This window comes from Erinaceus europaeus, chromosome 13, assembly GCF_950295315.1.
Source record: "Erinaceus europaeus chromosome 13, mEriEur2.1, whole genome shotgun sequence".
Lineage (NCBI taxonomy): Eukaryota > Metazoa > Chordata > Mammalia > Eulipotyphla > Erinaceidae > Erinaceus > Erinaceus europaeus.
In genome coordinates, this window is record NC_080174.1 from 18,841,790 (window position 1) to 18,865,049 (window position 23,260).

At 40.0% G+C, this 23,260-nt stretch overlaps 1 protein-coding gene across 7 annotated transcripts in view; it reads right to left on the bottom strand.

The window, feature by feature from the left end:
* The window catches only part of FILIP1 (filamin A interacting protein 1), a 263,869-nt gene that overhangs the window by 59,747 nt on the left and 180,862 nt on the right, over positions 1-23,260 (bottom strand). For all 7 annotated transcript variants that reach the window (XM_060205408.1, XM_007540004.3, XM_060205409.1 and 4 more), the window contains one exon: positions 20,533-20,711. In XM_060205408.1, coding sequence (XP_060061391.1) covers positions 20,533-20,711 — 179 coding nt within the window. The remainder of the gene's footprint in view (positions 1-20,532; positions 20,712-23,260) is intronic.

A 23,260-nucleotide genomic window follows, 5' to 3' on the forward strand; every position in this document is an offset into this window, starting at 1 on the left:
GTCAAATTAACTTAAAAGTGATCTGACTGATAAGTTGTTTATAGAGCATTTATGACCTTCGCCATCTCACATCATGCAAATGCCAACCATTATGTTACAGCCTAAAAAAAAAAGATACTTGCTTTCCTAACCCCAGACACTTAAGTTTTTGCTTTAAGAACACAATTATTGTCTTAGCATGAGTTTAGTTTAATCAGTAGCATATTTTCAAAGTTTGCTATTCTGCATACATGGATTTTATAGAGTTCTTCTAGTAAAACAGACAAGTAAAACCAGAAAACAAAATGTATGGTTAAAGTAAATTTACAGATTCTATGCCAACTAGTTGTTTTGGCTTTTTTTTTTTTTTTTTTTTTTTTTTTGGTTTGTTTGTTTGTTTCCTTAGCAGTTAAATATGGATGGGGAAAAAAGAGAGAAATCCAAGGGAAAAAAAGAAGAAGAAGAAGAAGAAAGCTGTGACCACTACCTTATCATTTGCAGTGTTGTACTAGTGTTGGAGAAAAGGCTTCTTGGTAATAAACAGACTGAGATGGATTCTTGGTTTGGCAACTGTTTGGCTGACAACCAGAATGCTTTATAGCTCCTTTAGCCTCTGTTTCTATGACAGGGATATAGATTTTAACTTGTCTGGTTGTTATGGGATTAGATAAGATAATGAGTCAAGGTTGCAGAACCTGACACACAGTGGACACACACAGTAAATAATTAGTAATGGATCTCTGCACTGTTTATTCATTTTGATTATGGTAGGCATTTTGCAAAAAGATCAGATTTGTGGTCTTATTTTGACACATACAATATGACCCCTTGATTGAGAGAGAAACCAAGGGGTCAGGATAGAATATGGATGGCGGAGCCTGGGCATTAGGGCACCAGGTTAAGCACACATGGCACTAAGTGCAGGGTGGGTGGGGGAGGTGCTTCACAGGCGGTGAAGCAGGTCTGCAGGTGTTTATTTTTCTCTCCTCCTCTCTGTCTTCCCCTCCTCTCTCGATTTCTCTCTGTCCTATCCAGCAACAATGACAGCAATAACAATAATAGTACTAATAACAACAATGATGATAAACAACAAGGGCAATAAAAAAAGGGGAGAAAATGGCCTCCAGGAGCAGTGGATTCGTCGTGCAAGCACCAAGCCCCAGCAATAACCCTGGAGACAAAAAAAAAAAAAAATATATATATATATATATATATATATATATATATATATATATATATATGGATGGCATTCAGTCTGCTTCTAGGGATTCAAGATTTACAGTCTCATAGAAACATTGATTATGTCCAAAACCATATCAAATCAATATGTAGAAATAAATAATAGCAAGATAAAGTAGTTTCATTAAATTCACTTCTTTTTTAATATTTCATTTATTATTTACTGGATAGAGACAGAGAAATGAGAAGGAGGGGGAGATACAGAGGGGCAGAACAAGAGACACCTGCAGCATGCTTCACTACTCAAGAAGCTTTCCTTCCACAGGTGAGGACTGGGGGCTTGAACCTGGGTCCTTGTACACTGTAACATGTGCGCTCAACTGGATGTGCCACTGTCCAGCCCAAAATCTGAACATTTTTAAAACAAATATTCTAAGTGTCAAACACAGACGTGTTTTTTTGTTTCCCTTCTCATACTACTAAAAAGCCTTACTAACAAGACTTTCATGATTATTAAGGCTCCTTGTCTAAATGACGTTACTTATTATGAATCTCTTAAAACCTAGAGATTTGCGGTGTTTGGTTTTTTTTTTTTTTTTGTGGAAATGCTCATCAACTTTTATTTTAGGATAAGTGAAGTAGATGAATCTGAAAGGCAATTTGCTAGCACTGAGACATTATTTTTCATGGTCACATATTATGTACATGTGAAATCTTAAAAGAGATTTTATAAATATATATTTTGTTTCAGTAGAAGCGTCATAGGATTTTTAAAGAATTGATGCCAAAACTTTAAGTATTTTATATCTGAAGTGTATGTATAAATCTGCTATGCTTCTTAATTCCATGACAGTTTATAGGAGTAGTTGCACTATTGTATTATTATTGTTACTATTATTACTTATCAGGGTTACTGCTGGGGCTCACGTGCCTACTGCATAAAGCTACCTACCTCTCTTGGTGGCCATTTTTCCTTCCCTTTTCTTTTCTTTTTTTTTTTTTTTTTTGGGGGGGGAGACAGGAGAGGAAAAAGAGAGACACCTGTAACACTGCTTCACTGCTTATGAAGCACCCCCCATCCCCCACCCTGCCTGTGGGTGGCACCCAGGGGCTTGAATATGGGTCTTTGCGCATGCACTTTAAGGGGTGAGCTATCATCAGACCTAGGTCTCATTGGTACTCTAGCCCTCTTCAAAATCTTCCATTAGATTTTCATATATCTATATCTATCTATCTATCTATCTATCTATCTACCTATATTTATACATCTATATTTATATTTATATGAGAGAGACCAGCACACTGCTCAGTTATGTGCAAGCAACCTCAGGGATTAAACCAGAGTCCTAGAGTGTGCAAGCTCACTATTAGACATTGAAGAGTAGAGGTCACATTCTGGCCTTGGGAAGGTTTATAGTTGACTGCTTTTAATAACGGTACAATAAAAGTTTTTCTTTGTTTTGAGGTATATATTAGGAGAGGAGTCGGGCAGTAGCGCAGCTGGTTAAGCACACGTGGCGCGAAGCCCAGGGACCGGCATAAGGATCCCGGTTCTAGCCCCTGGCTCCTCACCTGCAGGGGAAGTCGATTCAGCCAGCGGTGGTGAAGCAGGTTTGCATGTGTCTCTCTCCCCCTCTCTGTCTTCCCCTCCTCTCTCCATTTCTCTCTGTCCTATCTAACAAGGATAACAACAAAAATTAAAAAACAAGAGCAACAAAAGGGAAAAATTTTTTAAATTTATAAATATATTAGAACAATATATCACCTCCTCAAAATGTATCTCCCCACCAAAGCATCGACCTCCCTCCACCAAAGTCTATTGCACAATCTCCGTCCCCACAGCCTTACTTCCCCCTTCAGCCCCACCCCTGCCGAACTTTTGTTAACATCAGTTCTACTCTCTGAGTTCATAGACTTCCTTGAGCTTTGTTTATTTTCCTAGCGTTGCTTATTTTTCCCTCTCAGTAAAGCTATTCTATATTTTCATAATGTCTCTTCAGTGTTTCTTGTGGGCCTGATTTAATAGCAAAGGACACCATCTGCTGTCATTTGTCTGAAAAGTTTTTCATGTCTTCTTCAAATCTGATCGGTAACCAGTTAGGATAAAGTATATCCTGTCATTCTTTCTAGTCTTCAGAATTTCTGTAGAGAAATCAACTGACAGTCTTAAGGAATTTCTCTTATCCATGCTTTCCTCTAGTGGCCTTTAGAATTATCGATCTCTGATCTTTGATCTTTGTCATTGTAATTATTATTTGCCTTTGTGGACAGAGGTTTGGCTTCATTTTTCTAGACTCTCATCATACCCATACTAGGTCAACAAGGTCTAGTAAACAATGACGTCTGCAGGCATTTTAAGTCCCACATTTGGACACATGAGATTTGAGAAGTCTATTAAGCATTCAAAATTAACTGGTCAAATGTGGGTATTAACTGGATGATGGCTTAATGCATGAGATGAACATTTCTGTTTAAAGAGGATTCATAATTTTTTTTTTTTTGGCGGAACTCAGTCCTTCTATATGTACAATTACACTGTTGTGAGATACCTTTACATTCAGGCAGAGACAGAGAGACTGAGGAGGGAGAGATACCACAGAACACTAGCTTCCTCCATTGATGAAAGACTTCCTGGGTGGTGTTTGGGCTAGAATCTGGGTCAAGTGTCTGTCTGGCGATGCTCTCAGGGCCTAATCTTCTTCTCTATGAGGAACATGCAACCATATGGAGGGTCTCACTCTCTTACACTTTTTAATCATGTGTCAACTGAAATGTGTACTCCAATGTACTATATAATGCATATGGAAAGTATTATTGTGATATGGATTCCCAAAACTAAGTCTCAGTCCACGATGGGCAAGATAGGGATAGAGAACATCTGGCCCATGGACCTTATATGGCCCCTGTGAAATCACTGGTCTGGTCCTGCCAAGGAACGTACTGACAGGAGCTGAAAGTAAATACATTTTTTCACAGAAATATTAAGTGCTAATTTTTAAGTTGATAATTCTGTATGGCCCACGAATGATATTATAAATATCCAAGTGGCTCTTGGCTGAAAAAAAAGTTTCTTACTCTTTTATTATCTTCTATGTATTATTATTTTTTTTATTGGCAGACTAATAGTTTACAGTACAGTCCTGGCACATAGGCACAACTTGCATCTCCCCTTGATAAGTGTCTCAGGGACACTTGCTCCTTCCACCTAGGGCCTCCCCCCACCACTTATCATATACCAGAACCACAATGTCCCTTCAGCCCATCCCATCCCTTGCCTTTCTTCCCCAGAGTCCTTTGCTTTGTTGCAATGCACCACACCTAGTCCAAGTTTTGCCTTCCTGTTCTTTTGTCTTAAGTTCCATCTATGAATGAGACCATTCAGTAATGGTCTTGCTCTTTCTGGCTTATCTCATTCTGAAAAAGATATTACAAAGGAGATTATATATTTGTTTTTATTTATTTATTTTCCCTTTTGTTGTTCTTGTTTTTGTTGTTGTTGCTATTGATGTCGTTGTTGTTAGATAGGACAGAGAGAAATGGAGAGAGGAGGGGAAAACTGAGAGGGGTGAGAAAGAGAGACACCTGCAGACCTGCTTCACTGCTTGTGAAGCGACTCCCCTGCAGGTGGGAAGCCAGGGGCTCCAACCGGGATCTTTACACAGGTCCTTGCGCTTTGTGTCACATGCGCTTAACCCGCTGCGCTACCGCCCAACTGATTATGTCATTTTTAGTGACTTCAAAATATTCCGTTGTGGAATATTATGTTGTACCACAACTTTCTTAGCCACTCATCTGCCATTGAGCATCTGGGTTGCTTCCAAGTTTGAACTATTTACAAACTGTGCTGCTATGAACATAGGTGTACATAGTTGTTTTTTTTTTTTTTAAATAGGTGTCTTTGCTTTCCCTGATGAAAAGAGCACTATAACTTTGTAGAGCACTGAATTCTAAAGACAGAAAATCCAAGTTCTCGTCATTCTTTAACCATATAGTTGTCACTGACAACTTGAAAAGTGATCCTCAAGTCCTTTCACAATTGTTGCTAATTGAAATTGATTTGGGGGGAAAAAAAGAGAAAAGTACATGCTTCCTAAACATTTCTGAGAACTCCCTAGATTAGGATTCAACAAGTATGAAGTTTCTCAATGTGTGGTCAATCGCCAGGCATGTCATTTCATTTTGCTATCATATCATCTCAGGAGACTTTTTTTTTTTTTTCCCAGAGGCTGTACTTCAACATCAAGAGGCTCCAGAGAGCAGGCAGAGAGGAGAAAGCCACAGGATATTTTAGCAGTGGTATAGTTGTGTTCCTAAGAAAAGGCGAGAGAACATTCTTCCAGGATCTCTCCCTCAATGTCTGATAACGGTGTATCAAATTTGAGCAGCAGTCCTGCGCGTGATCGTGACTATGTAATCAAGTTTCTCAGCATTGCAGATCCCAGTCGTCAGACAAAATCTGCAAACACTGTAAAAGCTCAGTACATCAGGGTGTCCTAGAGGGAGGGGCGGGGATATAGCTCAGTAGGTAAAGGACACTTCACTGGCTGGAATGAGGGATTTGGTATCATTGTGATAAATGATAGACTGAGTAGACGAAAAACATTCCTAGGCATTCTTTCTTTTAACAGCTCAGTGGATGTGGACCATTGGCTTACTCACCATTTCCAATTTCCTTCACATTTCAGGTCAGACACCTGTGCTTCATTAAGCATGGAAACATAAAATGAATACAGTAATCCCAGTGAACTCTTTTTTAAAAAATTGTTTTCAAAGCATTTACTTCCTTTCTTTTGTTGCCTTTGTTTTTATTGTTGTTGTAGTTATTATTGTTATTGATGTCATTGTTTTTGGGTAGGACAGAGAAATGAAGAGAGGAGGGGAAGACAGAGGGGGAGAGAAAGACAGACACCTGTAGACCTGCTTCTCCGCCTGTGAAGCGACTCCCCTGCAGGTGGGGAGCCGGGGGCTCCAACCCGGATCCTTCCGCTGGTCCTCTGGTCCTCGCTTTGCGCCACGTGCGCTTAACCCACTGCGCTACCGCCTGACTCCCTCCAGGGAACTCTTTTTCTTTTTAAATCCTTTTTGTTGCCCGTGTTGTTTTTGTTGAAGTAGTTATTATTGATGTCATTGTTAGATAGGACAGAGAGAAATGGAGAGAGGAGGGGACGTGGGGGGGGGGGAAGACAGACACCTGCAGATCTGCTTCATAGCCTGTGAAGGGACTCCCCTGCAAGTCGGGAGCCAGGGACTCGAACCAGGATCCTTACGCAGGTCCTTGCGCTTTGCACCATGTGCGCTTAAGCCACTGCGCTGAGGCCGGATTCCTTCCAGTGAACCCTTATAGGATGTTAGCAGCTATGTGGGAAATAGAAAGAAAATCCTTAAGGCACAGCATTTCTTGACATAAAAGAATGAATGAAGATGTTTGATTGCAGTTGGAACTCACATTCAGTCCCTGAATTATTCAAAACTACTTGAATAGGGTTTTTTGTTTGTGTTGTTTTGTTTTGGGCTAAGAGTCCACATTCAAGGGCTGAATATGTTTTGCATTGAGCATGAAAGACCTAAATTTTGATTAATTTTTTTTTTTTGCCTCCAGGGTTATCTATCACTGGGACTCAGTGCCTACACTAAAGTCCACTGCTCCTGGAGGCAATTTTTTTTCCTTTTTGTTGCCCTTGCTTATCTTTGTTGTTGTCGTTATTGCTGTCATGTTGTTGGGTAGGACAGAGAGAAATCAAAAAAGAAGAAGACAGAGAGGGGGAGAGAAAGACCTGCCTCACTGCTTGTGAAGCAACCCCCCCCCCCCCCCCAGCAGATGGGGAGCCAGGGGCTCAAACTAGGATCCTTAAATCTGGTCCTTGCATCATGTGCACTCTGTCTGCTGCACTACCACCTGGTCCCCTACCTTTGATTAATCTTTTCTGGTCAAACTTTTCACCACCATGAAGCATTTTCCAAACACAGCATTCTTGGAAAAAGTGTGCACACCCTGTGAAGGAGCCAGAAAGGATCAACGTTCAAACACTGAAAACACCACCTTCCCAAATTCCAGCCCTGTCTCAGCAATCCAGGATATGTAATGCTAATCTGAGCACCTTCTTCCATTCTGGAAAAAGGAGGAAAAATAGCAAAGTAGGGTTATTCAATGCAGTGCTAAGAATACAACACTTTCAGCTCTTTCTAGTTTTTCCTTGGTGTATGATTTTTTTGAAGGGAAAATTTTCTGCTAGTTATTGTGGTGAGAAATAGGACAATTTAGAGCAGCAATCCCCAAACCTTTCATTCCACAAGAAGTACCTCCTGTATTTTTTCATCTGTTTTTTTTTTTTTCATGATGTGCAATCAATCAAAAACTGAATTAAGAACAATCCAACTAGGCTGGAATTGGGGACAAAAAAAAAGTCAAATTATTTGGAAAATTTCATTTTTAATCCAGTTGCTTTAGCAACTTGGATCCCGTTGGTACTTACATATTGCACCAGTGTTTCAATTAGTTTTTAAAAATCTACAGGCAACTTTGGTTCTATATTTTCTGACACAAAACGCCCATCAGAATTGATTAACTGGTGCTCTAACTGCCTGGATTACAATTGCTAATATCAGTGTATTGATAGGTTAGAGAGAATTTTTTTAAATCTTTCACTACAAGCCACTAGCTATTCACTGAATTTTTTTCTCTTGAGTACCACCAGAAAATGGGAGTGGTGACAGGCGTGGCTTGGAAAGGTGGAGGTGGGGCTTGGGATTTGTAAAGCTAGATCTGTGAGCTTTTTACTCTGTCGGGACCTTCACATAAGTAGTAACGTGGCTTTTTGCTATCTCTCTCTGTCTCTGTCTCTCTTTCTCTCATGTTCCAACGTGTGAATGTTCTCAATTTTCCTGAATAAAGTTTAAAATTCCTGAAAATCATGCTCTCTCCTCGATTCTTTGCGGAGATTATGTGTCATGAAGTTTTTTTAACGTTGGGGGAAAAGAATGCCAGCCCCTTCCCCCCCATAACAGTATGAACAGAATATTCACTACAAAAGAGATTCAAAAGGCCAACAGACATATGAAAAATTGCCTGGGCTGGGAGGTAGCACAGCAGGTTAAGTGAAGCACAAGGACCAACATAAGGATTTCAGTTTGAGATCCGGGCTCCCCACCTGCAGGGGGCGGAGGGGGGGGAGGTCGCTCCACAAGCAGTGAAACAGGTCTGTAGGCATCTGTCTTTCTCTGCCCTTCGTCTTCCCCCCATCTCTCAATTTCTCTGTCCTATCTAATTACAACAACAAAGTGGGGAAAAAAATGGCCTCCAGGAGCAGTGGATTCTTAGCGCAGGAAGAGAACCCTAGTGATATCAACCCTGGAGGTAAAAAAAAAAAAAAAATTGCTCCAAGTCACTGTCAGAGAAATACAAATAAAGACAACAATGAGATACCAATTCACCCCTGTAAGAATGTCACACATCAGAAACAAACAACAACAAATGTTAGAGAGGTTGTGGGGACAAAGCTTTGCTGGTGGGAATGTAAATTGGTCCAACCCCTGTGGAGAGCAGTCTCCAGAACCCTCACAAGGCTAGGTCCACTTCCTTATGATCCAGTAATTCAATTCCTCTCCTAGGAATATAGCCTAAGAAGTCAAACACATCCATCCAAAAAGATGTGTATACACCTGTGTTCATAGCAGCACAGGAGAAGATCTATACTCCCAGTGGCCTGGCAGTGTGGCTGGATAGTGGGAACCATTCCACAATGTTCTGATAAAATTAGGAAAGTTGTTGAGTAATTTTCTCAGAACTCACCAAATACAAATAGGATTTATTCCGAAACTCAAAGAGACAAAGAACTCTGCCTGGCTCAGCTCTGGCTGGTGGCGGATGGAAGATTAAGCCCAGGATTTTAGACCCTTGGGTTTGGGAGTCTCTTTGCATAACCATTGTGCTATCTCTCCTCCACTCTGTTTTATCTCTTTGTCTTGAGTGAATGATTAAGCTAAAAAAAAAAATCTATTTATAGCTAAAAAGCCCTCAGGCTTTTTGTATCCTGCAGGGAAGATAAATAACATAAGAAGGTCAGCCACTGTGCTTCACCTCAGGGACTGAGATAACATTGAAACAACTGCTAAATTCTGAAACTGTGAACTCTGAAATACCTTATTTAGACACAAATCAATCCAGGCCAAGTGGGATCAGTGGATTGAAAAGTAGTGAGGACCCAGGCATTAGATTCTTGGTAGAAAACAGGGATGTTGGCCAAATTTGGACGAGAAAACTATCATGGGAATGCTACTAAGATTATAGACCCAGGTGCACGAAAAAAAAAGCGTACTATTCTCTAAGAGCCAAAGGACTATTAGACATGAAAAAACGTGCAATCACTAATGATCAGGGAACTGCAAATGCAAACAACACTGAGATACTACTTTTCAACTGTGAGAATAACACATTAAGATTTTAAACAATAATGGATATTTTTTGTCCATTGTCTCCAACTCTTTTCTTCAGTGGTCTTCCTTTCTTGTAAACCATTTTCTTTGATTATCCCACTTCTTTGTATAATATTATTAGAGTACTGGCAAACGCTAGAAGAAGAATTAGAGTACTTCCTGGTTCAAGTTCATTGAAGAAAAAATCCAAATTAGGTGAATTGAATTTAAACTTTCACTTAAATGGGCCTGGAAAGTACCTTCGCTACTCCTACCTATAGTAAAATACATTAACAGCTGATATTTAAATATAATGCAGTAGGTTCTAAGGCTGTAAGATAGGGTTCTTGATTACAAGAGCCTGAATCATCAAATATGATTTAGTTGGGCTCTGTGGAATATTAAAAATTTATGAGGAAGACAAAATATATTTCAGAATTTTTTCATTACAATTACAGTACATTTCCATTATTTCTTTTGATTCATCAGAAAATTTTGTTAATCAGCTAACCTATTCTCTTAGTCACAGCAGTTGAAGAATTTTAGGTCAGAGGTTGCTGACTCAATAACTTCCAGCATGAGGGTGCTTTGAAATGAGGGAATAGATCATATCCACCGAAAACAGCATTTTATACAGATAAAATCTGCTAAAATGAGCCTCAAGGACATTTTCCCCCAAATTCTTATCTTTCTTTTTTCCTCAAGGGCATTTTTTAATGGGTTTGTTCTAATTTAATCTAGGTAGTGCCTAGTTAAGTATGGGTGCTGCAATGCTGATTGTAGATGCATTAAAAGAATCACTTCCAGGAGTCAGGTGGTATAGCAGTGGTGCAAAGCACATGTGGCGCAAAACGCAAGGACCAGCATAAGGATCCCGGTTCAAGCCCCCGGCACCCCACCTGCAAGGTCTGCAGGTGTTTATCTTTCTCTCCCCCTCTCTGTCTTCCCATCCTCTCTCCATTTCTCTCTGTCCTGTCCAACAACAACGACATCAATCACAACAATAATAACCACAACAATGATAAAACAACAAGGGCAACAAAAGGGAATAAATAATATAAGAAAAAAAAAATCACTTCCTCTTCACTTCAAATTTTCCAAGCTTGGGAAGCTGTCTTTTCAACTCACCAATTGTCTGTCCCCTTAAATAAGATGTACCATTCCTTTCTTCACACCATTTCCACTAATATCACACTTCCCAACACAAACACCCAAGTTGCACATTTGGGATAACACAGCATCACTTCAACTGTATTCATTTTAGTCACATTTTTTCCTTAGAAAGTCGAATTTGCATATTGCAAAGATTAATGGAAATGGAAGGCATAACTTGATTTTGGTGTTCTTTTAGAAAGTCAACTATAGGGCGGGAGGGAAGGGTCACAGTCCTTTGGTGGTAGGAATGGTGTTTATGTACACTCCTAGCAAAATGTAGACATATAAATCAGTAGTTAACTAATATGAGAGGGGGAAATCAATTGTATGTCTCAAAGTTTCTCAAAAGACAAACTGAATCTTTTTAATATATAGGCTATGTATTTGATATGCGGACTCTCAAAAGCCTAGACCAAGTAGATTAGAAGCATCCAATAGCATAGCTATATACAAGATACTGGGTACTGTACAGCAAACCATAACAAAGGGACTTTTCAAAGTTAACCCAATTAACAAATAATGTGATGATAACATTAACTATCGATTGTCTTTTTGAACCCTAAGACAGCAGGAACCTCACATCTTCACTATAGAGCCCCTACTTCCCCCAGTCCTGGAACCCTTGGATAGGGCCCACCTTCCCGTATGCATCTCCCAATCCAAACCAAATAATATTGCATCCGCCGATCACAACCTAACCAAAGCAACGATTGCCACCTCAACATGCTTCACCTCAGACTGTATCCAGAGACTTCACGTGTGGAATGACAACCCTTCAACTTCATTACTCGGGTGAGACCTTTCCTTTTATAGTACACTCTAATTTCATCTCAGGTGGTTCACTTTCTAACAAAGTCCCATAATCTAGATATACACCAGTTTCTGTGAGAGAGAGCTTATGTGCACACGTATCCATAAACTACTGCAAAATATATACCTGAAAGCAGAAGTACACTAGAGTTTGCAGTGAGTACCTCCCTAACACTTCCTCTCCACTATTCCAAGCTTGGGATCCATGATTGCTCAACAAATTGTTTGGCTTCATATGTTAACTCTCTTTTCAATCACCAGGTTCCAGATGCCACCAGGATGCTGGCTAGGCTTCCCTGGATTGAAGACCCCACCAATGTGTCCTGGAGCTCAGCTTCCCCAGAGACACACCTTACTAGGGAAAGAGAGAGGCAGACTGGGAGTATGGACTGACCAGTCAACGCCCATGTTCAGCGGGGAAGCAATTACAGAAGCCAGACCTTCTACCTTCTGCAACCCTCAACGACCCTGGGTCCATGCTCCCACAGGGCTAGAGAATGGGAAAGCTACCATGGGAAGGGGTGGGTTATGGGGATTGGGTGGTGGGAATTGTGTGGAGTTGTACCCCTCCTACCTTATGTTTTTGTTCACTAATCCTTTCTTAAATAAAAAAATTTTTTAAAAAAGAAAGTCAACTATAAAACATCCTATCTGTTGTTGAGTCTATAGTTTAGAATTAGTTTCATTTTTCATATCTTTCTTCTTTTTCTTTTTTTTTTTTTACAGAAGCACTTTTCTTCTTCTAGCGTTTGCCCTTCTTCCGTAGCCAGTCAACAGTGTCAGGTTGAGCCTGATGTAAAGTTTCGAGACCTCCTTTGAATCTGGAGAGGTGGCAGTTGTTGACTATGTGGGTCATTGTCTGTAGCCGCAGGGGCAGTTTGGGTCGTCTCTGGCTCCCTAGCGATGGAACATAGCAGCGCACAGGCCATGGCCTGTTCGATAGCGATTGAGGAGGGCCCAATCATAACGTGCTAGGTCAAAGCCGGGTTGACGCTTACAGGGGTCTGTGATGAGGTGCTTGTTCTTTACCTCAGCTGACTGCCAACTCTAAGCAGCTTTGGCTTATGGTGGAGCAGGTAGCTGAATTTGGGAATTCAGAGCCTCAGGCATGAAAGTCTCTTTGCATAACCATTATGCTGTCTACCTCCCCTCACTACTTTCATGTCTTAAAAGCTGTCTATTCAGGGGCAGGATGGTGACACACTTGGTAGTGAGCACACATTGCCACAAGCGTGAGGCCCAAGTTCAAGTTTCAAGTCCCCACCTGAAGGGGTAAATTTCACAAGTGGTAGAGCAGTGCTGTAGGCCTCTCTCTTTCTCTCTCTCCCTCTATTTCTCTGTCTCTTTCAGAATAAAGAAAAAGGGAAAAATGGTCACTGGGAACAATGAAGTGATAGAGCAGGCACTGAACCGCAGCAATAATCTTGGTGGCAAAAAAAAAAAAAAAGTCATTTGAAGTTAGAATTCACAAGATATCTTTGGAGACTGAAGCACCAAGATGTTCAATCCCCAGCATCACCATAAGTCAGAACTGAGCAGTTGTGTTGTAGAGAAAAAAAAAAAAAAATCAAGATATCTTTGGGAATATTTTTAAAGCCATTTTCAGAAATTTTCTTGGTCAACAGGATACTGATAGTAGATGGCATCTCTCATGACCAAGTCTATGAATTCTCATCTGGAACCCACAGCAGAATGAATGGTGGATAGTCCAAGATATTACTGGCCAACTTCTCATTTCTTCTTCCTTTTTGCATTGGGTGCATCGGGTGTTTATTTTAATCAAAAGGTAAGAACTTAGAAGTGGAAAGTTTTGTTTTTTCCACTCTAAGAAACTCAGTTCAAATACAGATTCTTCCAATTAACTGTTGATAAGTGGCCTTCGTGGAAGGAACATGATCAGTTTTTGTTTTTAATCTACTCAAGAGGTATGATAATTATCCTTATATAACATATAAGGGTACAGATGGCAAGATGTATATGTATCCAACATAGCTGAAAGGATGTCAGTAAAAGTTACTTTGCTATTAAACACCATGTAACAGAGCACTTAACACAGAGAAGGGACATAGTTGTTTTCAGATAATAAGCTCCATGTTACTGCTTGATAAAACTCGACTACTTACACAGCATTTCCTCACTACAAAGTGCTTTGCTATGATTTTCCAAGCTACCAAAGAAAAGTCAATTTTTCCTGCTTTCTCATGCAGGTAACCTGGGTTTGAGCCCAGACCCCACCGCAGTGAAGCATCCTTTGGCGTTAGGGTATTAGATTACCTCCTTTCTCTCTTTCAGGTGAAGCCTTAATCATAAGAAAGGAAGAAAAGTGAACTTTATTATAGTATCTTAGAGATCAAGCATATTATGCCAGGAAGCCAAATGTGTATCTTTTTTTTTATTTTAAGTTTTTAAAATCTTTGTTTATTGGATAGAGACAGCCAGAAATCAAGAGGGAAGGGGATGATAGAGAGGAAGAGAGACACCTGCAGCTCTGCTTCACCACTCGCAAAGCTTTCAAAACCCCTGCAGGAGGGGACTGGGGACTAGAACCCGGGTCCTTGCACTTTGTAATACATGTGCTCAACCAGGTGCGCCACCACCCGCCCACCTTTTTTTTTTTTTTCCTATAAAATGGGCCAAAAATACTTCTCAGGGTCCCTTATCACTGTCACAGATTTTTAAAAAGTTGCTCTCATGGTATGTAAATACAATCTGCTCCATGAAACACCAGGCAAATGCCCATTCCACTTCACATGAGCCTGGACAAGTAAAAGCTTTCCCTGTATGCACCCCCCTGCTCCTGTATTCTCTGCTTTTCAAGTGAGATTTCATTTTGGATGCTGATGTGCACTTTCACGAAAAAGAAAGAGCTTACATTTGGAAGACTTGCTGCAATCTTTTATGATGATGTAATTATTTATGTAGTCCCAGCTGAGCCTATAGGATCCAAACGTTTTAAAATCTCTATTTACATTCATAGGTTTAGACAGCTCTCCTCTACATCCACCTCCCTCTCTCTCTCTCCCTTTCTCCTCCACCCCCCCCCCACATCCCTCCTCAAATATTTCTTCAAGCTTCAGACCACTTTCAGATGTAACTGTGTTCTATTTTGACATACTTTAACAGTCCTACTGAAGTTTTAAGCTTAAAATCACAAATGTGGTGGTGCAGTCAGGGGATAAAGTATAAACTCTGGAGGTGATCTCATGTCTTCAGAAGTGTGCCTTCAAAGGTTAAGCGGACTTAAAGTAAAACCAAAGAAAACACAGGGTGTAGGCAAGGGAACATGCATCACCTAATCTAAATTAATGCAATGAAGGGCATTCCCATTTTTATTATTAATAGTGCTTATTAAGTCGATGTGTCTTTCATGTTATTTCCTCTCTCACTTTGGGAACAAATTAAGTATGCAGCAAATGGTTGTAATACACTAAAATCAAATACCTTACTACTTGACTTTTGATTTTTGTTTGTTGACTTAGAGTAAAGGAAACCCAGAACAACATATTTCTTATTTTAGATACTTGATTTGCAGAATTTCTATGCAAGATTAATTTAGTAACTCCCAGAGTTCTGCTTCTATAGTTTTACACTTATAAGGTCTGAGTCAGTGACCACAATAAACAGGGGAGCTTGAAAAGGGGAGGGCTTTATGTATTGATAGTTGCCCCATAATTATTATCACAACTACTCCTAAAAAGTGGAACCAAAGTAGTACATTATTTATGTTAAGCAAACTCAGCTATAAAATAAGTTTCCAGACTACTCTTTCCAACAGACATTGCTTCAAGCCTCCTCATAGACTGAATTTAGAGACATCACTGGTTCTAATATTTGTTTCTATCCTTTAAGAACCATACTTTTTAACTGTTAAGGTTTGGGGTCACAGTTTGAATGTAAAGCAAGGAAGGGGACCCTGGACAGTGGCGCACCAAACTAAGCACACACAGTTCGAAGTGCAAGAATCCATGCAAAGATCTGGATTCAAGCCTCCCGTTCCCCACCTGCACAGGAGGGGACGGGTCGATTCATAAGCGGTGAAGCAGGGTCTTCAGATATCTATCTATCTATCTATCTATCTCCTGCTCCTCTCTCAATTTCTCTCTGGCCTAGTCAACAAAAAATGGAATGAAATAGCAGCCAGAAGCAGTGGATTCGTAGTGTAGGCACTGAGCCCCAGTGATAACGCTGGAGGCAAAATAAATAATAATAAAAATAATGCAAGAAAGTGGGTGCACACCCAAGCCAAAAGAAAACAAAAATAAAGCTATTTTGCAAAAGAGAAGTGCGGGAGTCGGCGGTTGCAGTGTGCAATCTAAATTAAACAGCAGCAGCACACACACAGAAGTCCTTTGCCATGTTCAGAGGTTTGGGGTTCCTGGTTTCATCACACATCTAAATCCTGATTACTTACCCAGATTCAAAGATCTGCTACTGATCCTATGTGACTGGGTTTCGTTTCATTACTTTTAATCGTTTCCCCCGGGAAATACAAACAGAAATCTCTTACAAATTGAAAGAAGTGGAGGTTGGAAAGGTTCCGACTTTGTACTGTCCCCACCCCCATCACCACCAAATCAAACAGCAGAGACAGCCTATGGGGTCGCTTGCCAGGTGAAAGAAGCCAGTTAGGGGGGCCGGGCTGTAGCGCAGCGGGTTAAGAGCACACAGTGCAAGGACAGACGTAGGGATTCTGGTTCGAGCCCCCAGCTCCCCATCTGCGGGGTGGGGGGGGGCGTTGCTTCACAAGTGGTGAAGTTGGTCTGCAGGTCTTTCTCCCTCTGTCTCCCCTCCTCTCTCAATTTCTCTGTTCTATCCAACAATGACGACGGCAATAATAATAACGACAAGGATAAACAAGGGCAGGAGGCGCGCGCGCGCGCGCGCACACACACACACACACACACACACACACACACACACACACACACACACACACACACGAAGCCAGTTAGTCAATAATGAGCAAACCACTAGATTATCGGTCTTTCACTCCTTCTTTTAGGAAAATGTTTCCAAAGGAACATTCTCTTCTCTAAAAAACTCAGCCTTCTGTTGGTCACAGAATGGACTTTTCTAGAGGAGAGGAAGTGTTCCAAAACAGGGAAGCCCACAAAGCACGTGGAACGGTCTGCTGTAGGACTCTCACGTGCACTCGGAGTTGCGGGTTCAGGAGCGGTAGCCCTGCTTCCTTTGCAGGTGCTGTGGCCACCCGCAGAGGCAACTCGGGCTCCTGCCCCTACCTCCGGAAGGGGGTTCAGCAAACTACCAGCATGCACAAGCGCTAATTAAGGCTCCTAACTTAAAAAAAAAAGAGAGAGAGAAAGACTGTGGGGGGTGCGGGACTAGAGACCCAAAGCAGATTTAACAGGGTAGTTTCTAAAGGGCGTGAACTTTGTGAAAATCCTAAGGGCTTCACTGTGACCCCGGAGCTCAAGAAGGGAGACCCAGTGGACACCTGAGGAGGGATTTCAAAGCAATTCTGAGACTGCCAGCTTGTTATCTGGGCCTTAATGGGGGTGCTTAATTTTCGGGAGGAATCTCTCAGCGTGTGCACTCAGGGGACTCGTTTGGGAAATAAATCATCGACAGTAAAAATAAGTCACAAACAAATAAGCAAAAATTAAATTAGAAAATTTTAACTGAAACAATAGTTAAAAAATTGAACAGTGAAAATGAAGCATAAATAACACACACATATAAGCATAAACTACAACATATATTTCAAGATTTTAAAGTGTTACTATATCTCCTCCTAACCAGGGTTATTGCTGAGTCTTTGTGCCAGCACTACGAAACCACTGCTCCTTGTGACAATTTTTTCCCCCATTTTTTCCCCTTTCTGTTTTTATTTGATTGTACAGAGAGAAATTGGGGGTGGGGTAGAGAGGGAGAGAGAAAGACACCTGGAGACCTGCTTCTCTCCTAGTAAAGCATCCTCCCTGCAGGTGCCTGGGACGGGTACTCAACCCAGGTTCTTGCACAGGGTAATAGTGTTCTCAGCTGGTGCATCATTGCTGGGCCTCCCAAGTGGTTTCATTTTTAAATGTGAATCCAAGGTCTCTTAGAATTTTTTATTTGAAATATAGAAATTTGATGACATACTCCAATGGTGCTAATCAAAGTATTGAAAGCCTCTTAAGATGAAAAAAAAAAAACAAATTTTTTTTTATTTCTGTTTTTATAGTCTGCAGGACTTTATTCAAGAGAGGTACTGATAGTAGTGGTTCTAATAAGATTAAATAGTTCCCAAAGAGGCATATGGTACTAGAGCCATTCATCTAAGTTGATGAACCAATGAGAATTAGTAAATAAACACATCTGGAATAGGCTCTTTATCTCATGATTGTAAAGGTATTTCCTGAACTATAAAGCTCTTTATTATATCATTACCTTATTATATTTATATTTATTCTTTATAGATTTATTAATATGTAACCTATTTATATATTATTTTTATATTTATAATGTATTATAACTTTACTATGTCATGTTATTATATTTATTACATTATTTATAACTCCCACAGACAAGTTTAAAACAAAACAAAAGAGAAGAGAAACAGCCTGGTTGCATATCACCCTTCATCCACATACCTGAATCAACTCTAAGTGAAACTGTACCACTACTGGCATTTTACTTCAGTTAACAAATTGTAAAAAAGACAGACATATCTAGTTAGAAGTCACTTGATTAACAAAGTGATCAGGAAGTAATTCACAGAGGTGTCATTTAAAATTTATCTCCACCTGAACGGGAAAACTTCTCTCACAGTGAAATAATGTTAAGTATCTCTCTCTGGGGGCCGGGCAGTATCACAGTGGATTAAGCGCACATGGCATAAAGCGCAAGGACCAGAGTAAGGATCCCCACCTGCAGAGGGGTGGCTTCACAAGCGGTGATGCAGGTCTGCAGGTGTCTATCTTTTTCTCCCCCTCTCTGTCTTTCCCTTCTCTCTCCATTTCTCTCTGTCCTCTCCAGCAACGCCAGCAATAACAACGATAAACAACAAGGGCAACAAAAGGGGAAAAAATAGCCCCCAGGAGCAGTGGGTTTGCAGTGTAGGCACAGAGACCCAGCAATAACCCTGGAGGCAAAGAAAAAAAAAAGTATCTATCTATCCATCAAATAAAAAATACAATAAAATTATTAGAATTCAGGTATTTTGAAACATCAGTATCAATCAAGTTGCTACTCTTTTTACTTTCCAACATTGGACACCTCACCAAGAGCTGTTGTATACTATGTGTGCTTAACCCCAGTGCACTACCACCGGCCCCAAGAGCTACTGTATAGATATGTAACTTACACTGCCACTAGAAATTTGTTTGCAATATCTATGCCAGAGACTGGAAAGTACAGTGTGAGGAGGTGGAGTTACTTCTCACTGTTGAGTGATCACCTGCCTTTTTCAAATAGAAAACTGATAAACCATACATTCTAGTCGCAGAAGTCATACCTGAAGATATCATCACACTCTGGTCATTGTTTTAACTTCTTCCTCAAGTCCAATAAAAGTATATATTGCTATTAATCTTTTAAAGTCAACACAAACCTATTCTATACTTTTGTTTTCTTGATCATTAAGATAGTCTTTTTTTTTCTTTTCAAGTAAACTAATATAACTAATATAAGAAATTAGATTTGTTTTCTGAAATAGATAATAAAGCTAGTATTGGTGAAACTGTTTCTGAGTATCTCTTAATTTGAAAGTCCAAAACACAGAGCAGACATGCTTAATAACTCAAAGCATCAGGATTCAGTGTCATTGGTTTCAAAAACCATGGAGTTCACAGATACAATCATTCAGCTGAGAAAAGGTAAAGGAGAGATTAAGCTAAAACTAAGATGCCAAGAAAAACAAAACAAACTGGGTAGTATTACAGGAGTTCATTAGAAAAATTTTCAGTCTAGAGCTTCTGCTTCAAATGTGCTGATCCCTTGTCTGAGAAAACTGCCTACAAGAAAAAACATTGGGTGGGGGTAGATAGCATAATGGTTATGCAAAGAGACTCTCATGCCTCAGGCTCCGAAGTCACAGGTTCAATCCCCCATGCCACCATAAGCCAGAGCTGTGCAGTGCTCCAGTGTTTTTCTCTCTCTCTCTCTCAAAAATAAATAAATAAATAAATAAATAAATATATTAAGTTTCAACATGATGAGTTTTTGCTTTGATTTCAGTTTTGGTTTGTCTATGCTGAGATATAAGAATTATGTGACCCTGGGCTGCGTTAATGGCACACCTGAGAGAACACACATAGAAAAGGATACTGGTTCAAGCCCCAGGTCACAAGTAGTGAGACAGTGCTGCAAGTACCTCTCTTTCATTCTCTCTTTCCTCCTTCCCTCTTGATTTCCTTCTGTCTCTATCTAAAATAAATAAACAAATAAAAAAGTAGAATTACGTGACCTTAGAGAAGTAAACAGGTAGTTCTAGTCACTGAGTCAGTCACACAATGAAATGCAAAAACATGGGAATCTTCCTTGAATGATCATTTTATTTTGCTTGTTTTTGGCTTTTTAACTTATGAGAAAGAAGAGAGAGTACCAGAGGATGAAGTTCAGGGCCTTATGTTTGAGAGTCCAATGCTTTATCTACTGCACCACTTCCCGACCACTGGTTTTACCACCAAGAAAAAAGATTCCTTCATGCATGCAGAAGACTCTCAGTAGGAAACTTTCCATATGTAGGCATGTCACTAACCAAATTCCCTAGGTTTGTTCCCACCTTCATAGTGTTAACATTTTCAACACACTAGTGTTTTGAAAGAAGGTAGCACTCTACTGTCTGTCCATATGCACTCCCAAACATAGAATGCATTCATGACGTCTGGGTAAAGTGCATTGCTCTCTATCAAGACAAACCTTTCAGAAATTAGACTTAGACCTTGGACAGGTGTCTGTGGGCTCACTGGATGGAAGTCTGACGCCTGACAGGAGGATCAGAAATGACAGCTTGCTGGTACCCGGCTGTGACTGGAGGTCACTGCGCACAATTACCTCTCCCGCTCCTGCTCCAGCAGGTTGGTGAAATCGTCGCTCTTGTTCATGTAGTCAGTGTGCTTGTGCTTCTCATTCTCCAGCTCGTACACTGTGCGCCGATGACACTTCTCAGCCAGCAGCAGTTGCTCGAGCATGCGCCGGTAGGTCTCTTTCTGCTTCTCCTCAAGTCTGTCCAGCTGGGCAAGCAAACATGGGAAAGGGCTTAACATTTTCTTTCATTTGCATATGCCTCTAAATAAGTTGTTTACCTCGCCCTAGTGATTTACTACCTGAAGGGGAAAACATGGAGCCTGTTATTCTCTGCAGTTTTTCCCATTCTATCAACTTCTCTAAGCTAACTGACTTTACACACTAGAACAATAAGGCTCAAGTATGTAATTGCTGGCTTTCCAGTTCTTTAACTGTAAACATATGTATAAATCCTAGCTTTTAGGAGGACTAACTCTCAAACTGCCCTTGATGATATACCAACAAAAACTATATTCAGAAAGAATGAGGACAATATCCTTCAGATTATCCAAAAATTAAGAGGTTATCATGTACAAGCACCAAACTTCTTCCCCGTATAATCACTACAATCTTATTTCTAAGATTTATAATTGCACGCATTTCTAGTGAAAGCATATGAAGGACCCATGGTTCTATCTCTCTCTCTCTCTTTTTCGATGCTTAGTATGGAGAGGATTTCACAATGTATAGAGAGCATATTATCTCAAGAGAAAAAAAACCAGATATTATTACAAAGCTTTTTGTGCTAACTTCCCTGACCAAGCCATGAGATTTTTGAAAGGATTATACACCTTCATCATTCTCATCCCTGTTATGTAGTATAGTGCCTGGAAACAAGGTAAGTGTTCATTAAATATGTGTTAAGTTGAATTAAATCTTACTATATTTGAAGGTTCCTACCTTATATTCTTCTCAAAATCCTGTTCTGGGGTTTTCTTTTCTTTTTAATTTCTTTATTGGGGAATTAATGTTTTACATTCAACAGTAAATACAATAGTTTGAACATGCATAACATTTTCCAGTTTTCCGTATAACAATACAACCCCCACTAGGTCCTCTGTCATCCTTCTTGGACCTGTATTCTCCCCCCCCCCCCCCCAGAGGTTTTTACTTTGGTGCAATACACCAATTCCAGTTCAGGTTCTACTTGTGTTTTCTTTTCTGATCTTGTTTTTCAACTTCTGCCTGAGAGTGAGATCATCGCATATTGATCCTTCTGTTTCTGACTTATTTCACATAACATGAATTTTTCGAGGTCCATCCAAGATCAGCTGAAAACGGTGAAGTCACCATTTTTTATAGCTGAGTTATATATATATATATATATATATATATATATATATATATATATACCACAACTTGCTCAGCCACTCATCTGTTGTTGGACACCTGGGTTGCTTCCAGGTTTTGGCTATTACAAATTGTGTTACCAAGAATATGTGTTGACACAGATCTTTTTGGATGGGTGTGTTGAGTTTGGGGTTTTCAATGTCAACATTACTGATATTTATTTGGGGCTCCTTTCTGTGCACTCAAGGGTGATTAACAGCTTTCCTGCTCTCTGATACCTAGATATCATTGGCATCAATTTCAGTTATGCCAAAATTATCTCTAGACATTGTCAAATGTTCTCTAAAAAGAAATATCACTGACTCCTTTCTTTAGTTGAGAACCACTACTCTTCGTAAAACATGTATTTTATTTTATTCTAATTCTTTTATTATCTCTATTTGTTTGTTGGATAGAGACAGCCAGAAATCAAGAGATGATAGGAAGAGAGACAGAGAGACACCTGCAGCCCTGCTTCACTACTCGCAAAGCTTTCCCCCTGCAAGTAGGGACCAGGGGTTTGAACACAGGTCCTTGAGCATTGTAACATATGTACTCAACCAGCTGCGCCACCAACTGGCACCCTTTTTATTTTATTCTATTTTTAAACTGTAATATCACATCACTTTATTGGGGAAATGTTTGTTGATTTATAGGATTTCTGTTGCTGTGATCGTGCATTTCTACATTTTCCTAAGATAGGCATCAGTACAACTCACCCTAAAAGATATATATATATCTTATATATATATATAAATATATATTTACATATATAAATGTGGAGATATATATATATATATCCACAACAACTTCCTAAAACCCAAACTTCATAGAGCCATTGTTGCCCTGTAGTCCTAAGAATAGTTAAATTTCCCTGGATAATTGTATGCTGTGAATGGATCATATTGGGGACCCAAAACAAATGAGGTATTGCTCCCATATTCCTCGGTATTTTCTAAATAGACCTCTTTTCTTCTAAGAGCAGGTAATCAAACAAATTGGTGGGGAAGACCAGATTTACTAGTGGTTGAAGTAATCACAAATTGGAAAATTATACTTCTATGTCTTCTAATAAATTTCTGTAGTCTTAAAGGGACAGTCTACACAATTTTTTTCTCATTGAAATAGTGCCCTATGGAAGTCGGGCGGTAGCACAACAGGTTAAGTGCAGGTGGCGCAAAGTGCAAGGACTGGCATAAGGATCCTAGTACAAGCCCCTGGCTCCCAACCTGCAGGGGAGTCGCTTCACAAGTGGTGAAGCAGGTCTGCAGGTGTCTATCTTTCTTTTGCTCTCTGTCTTCCCCTCCTCTCTCCATTTCTGTCTGTCCTATCCCAACAACAACAACAATAAAAAAAAAACAGGGGCAACAAAAGGTAATAAATAAAT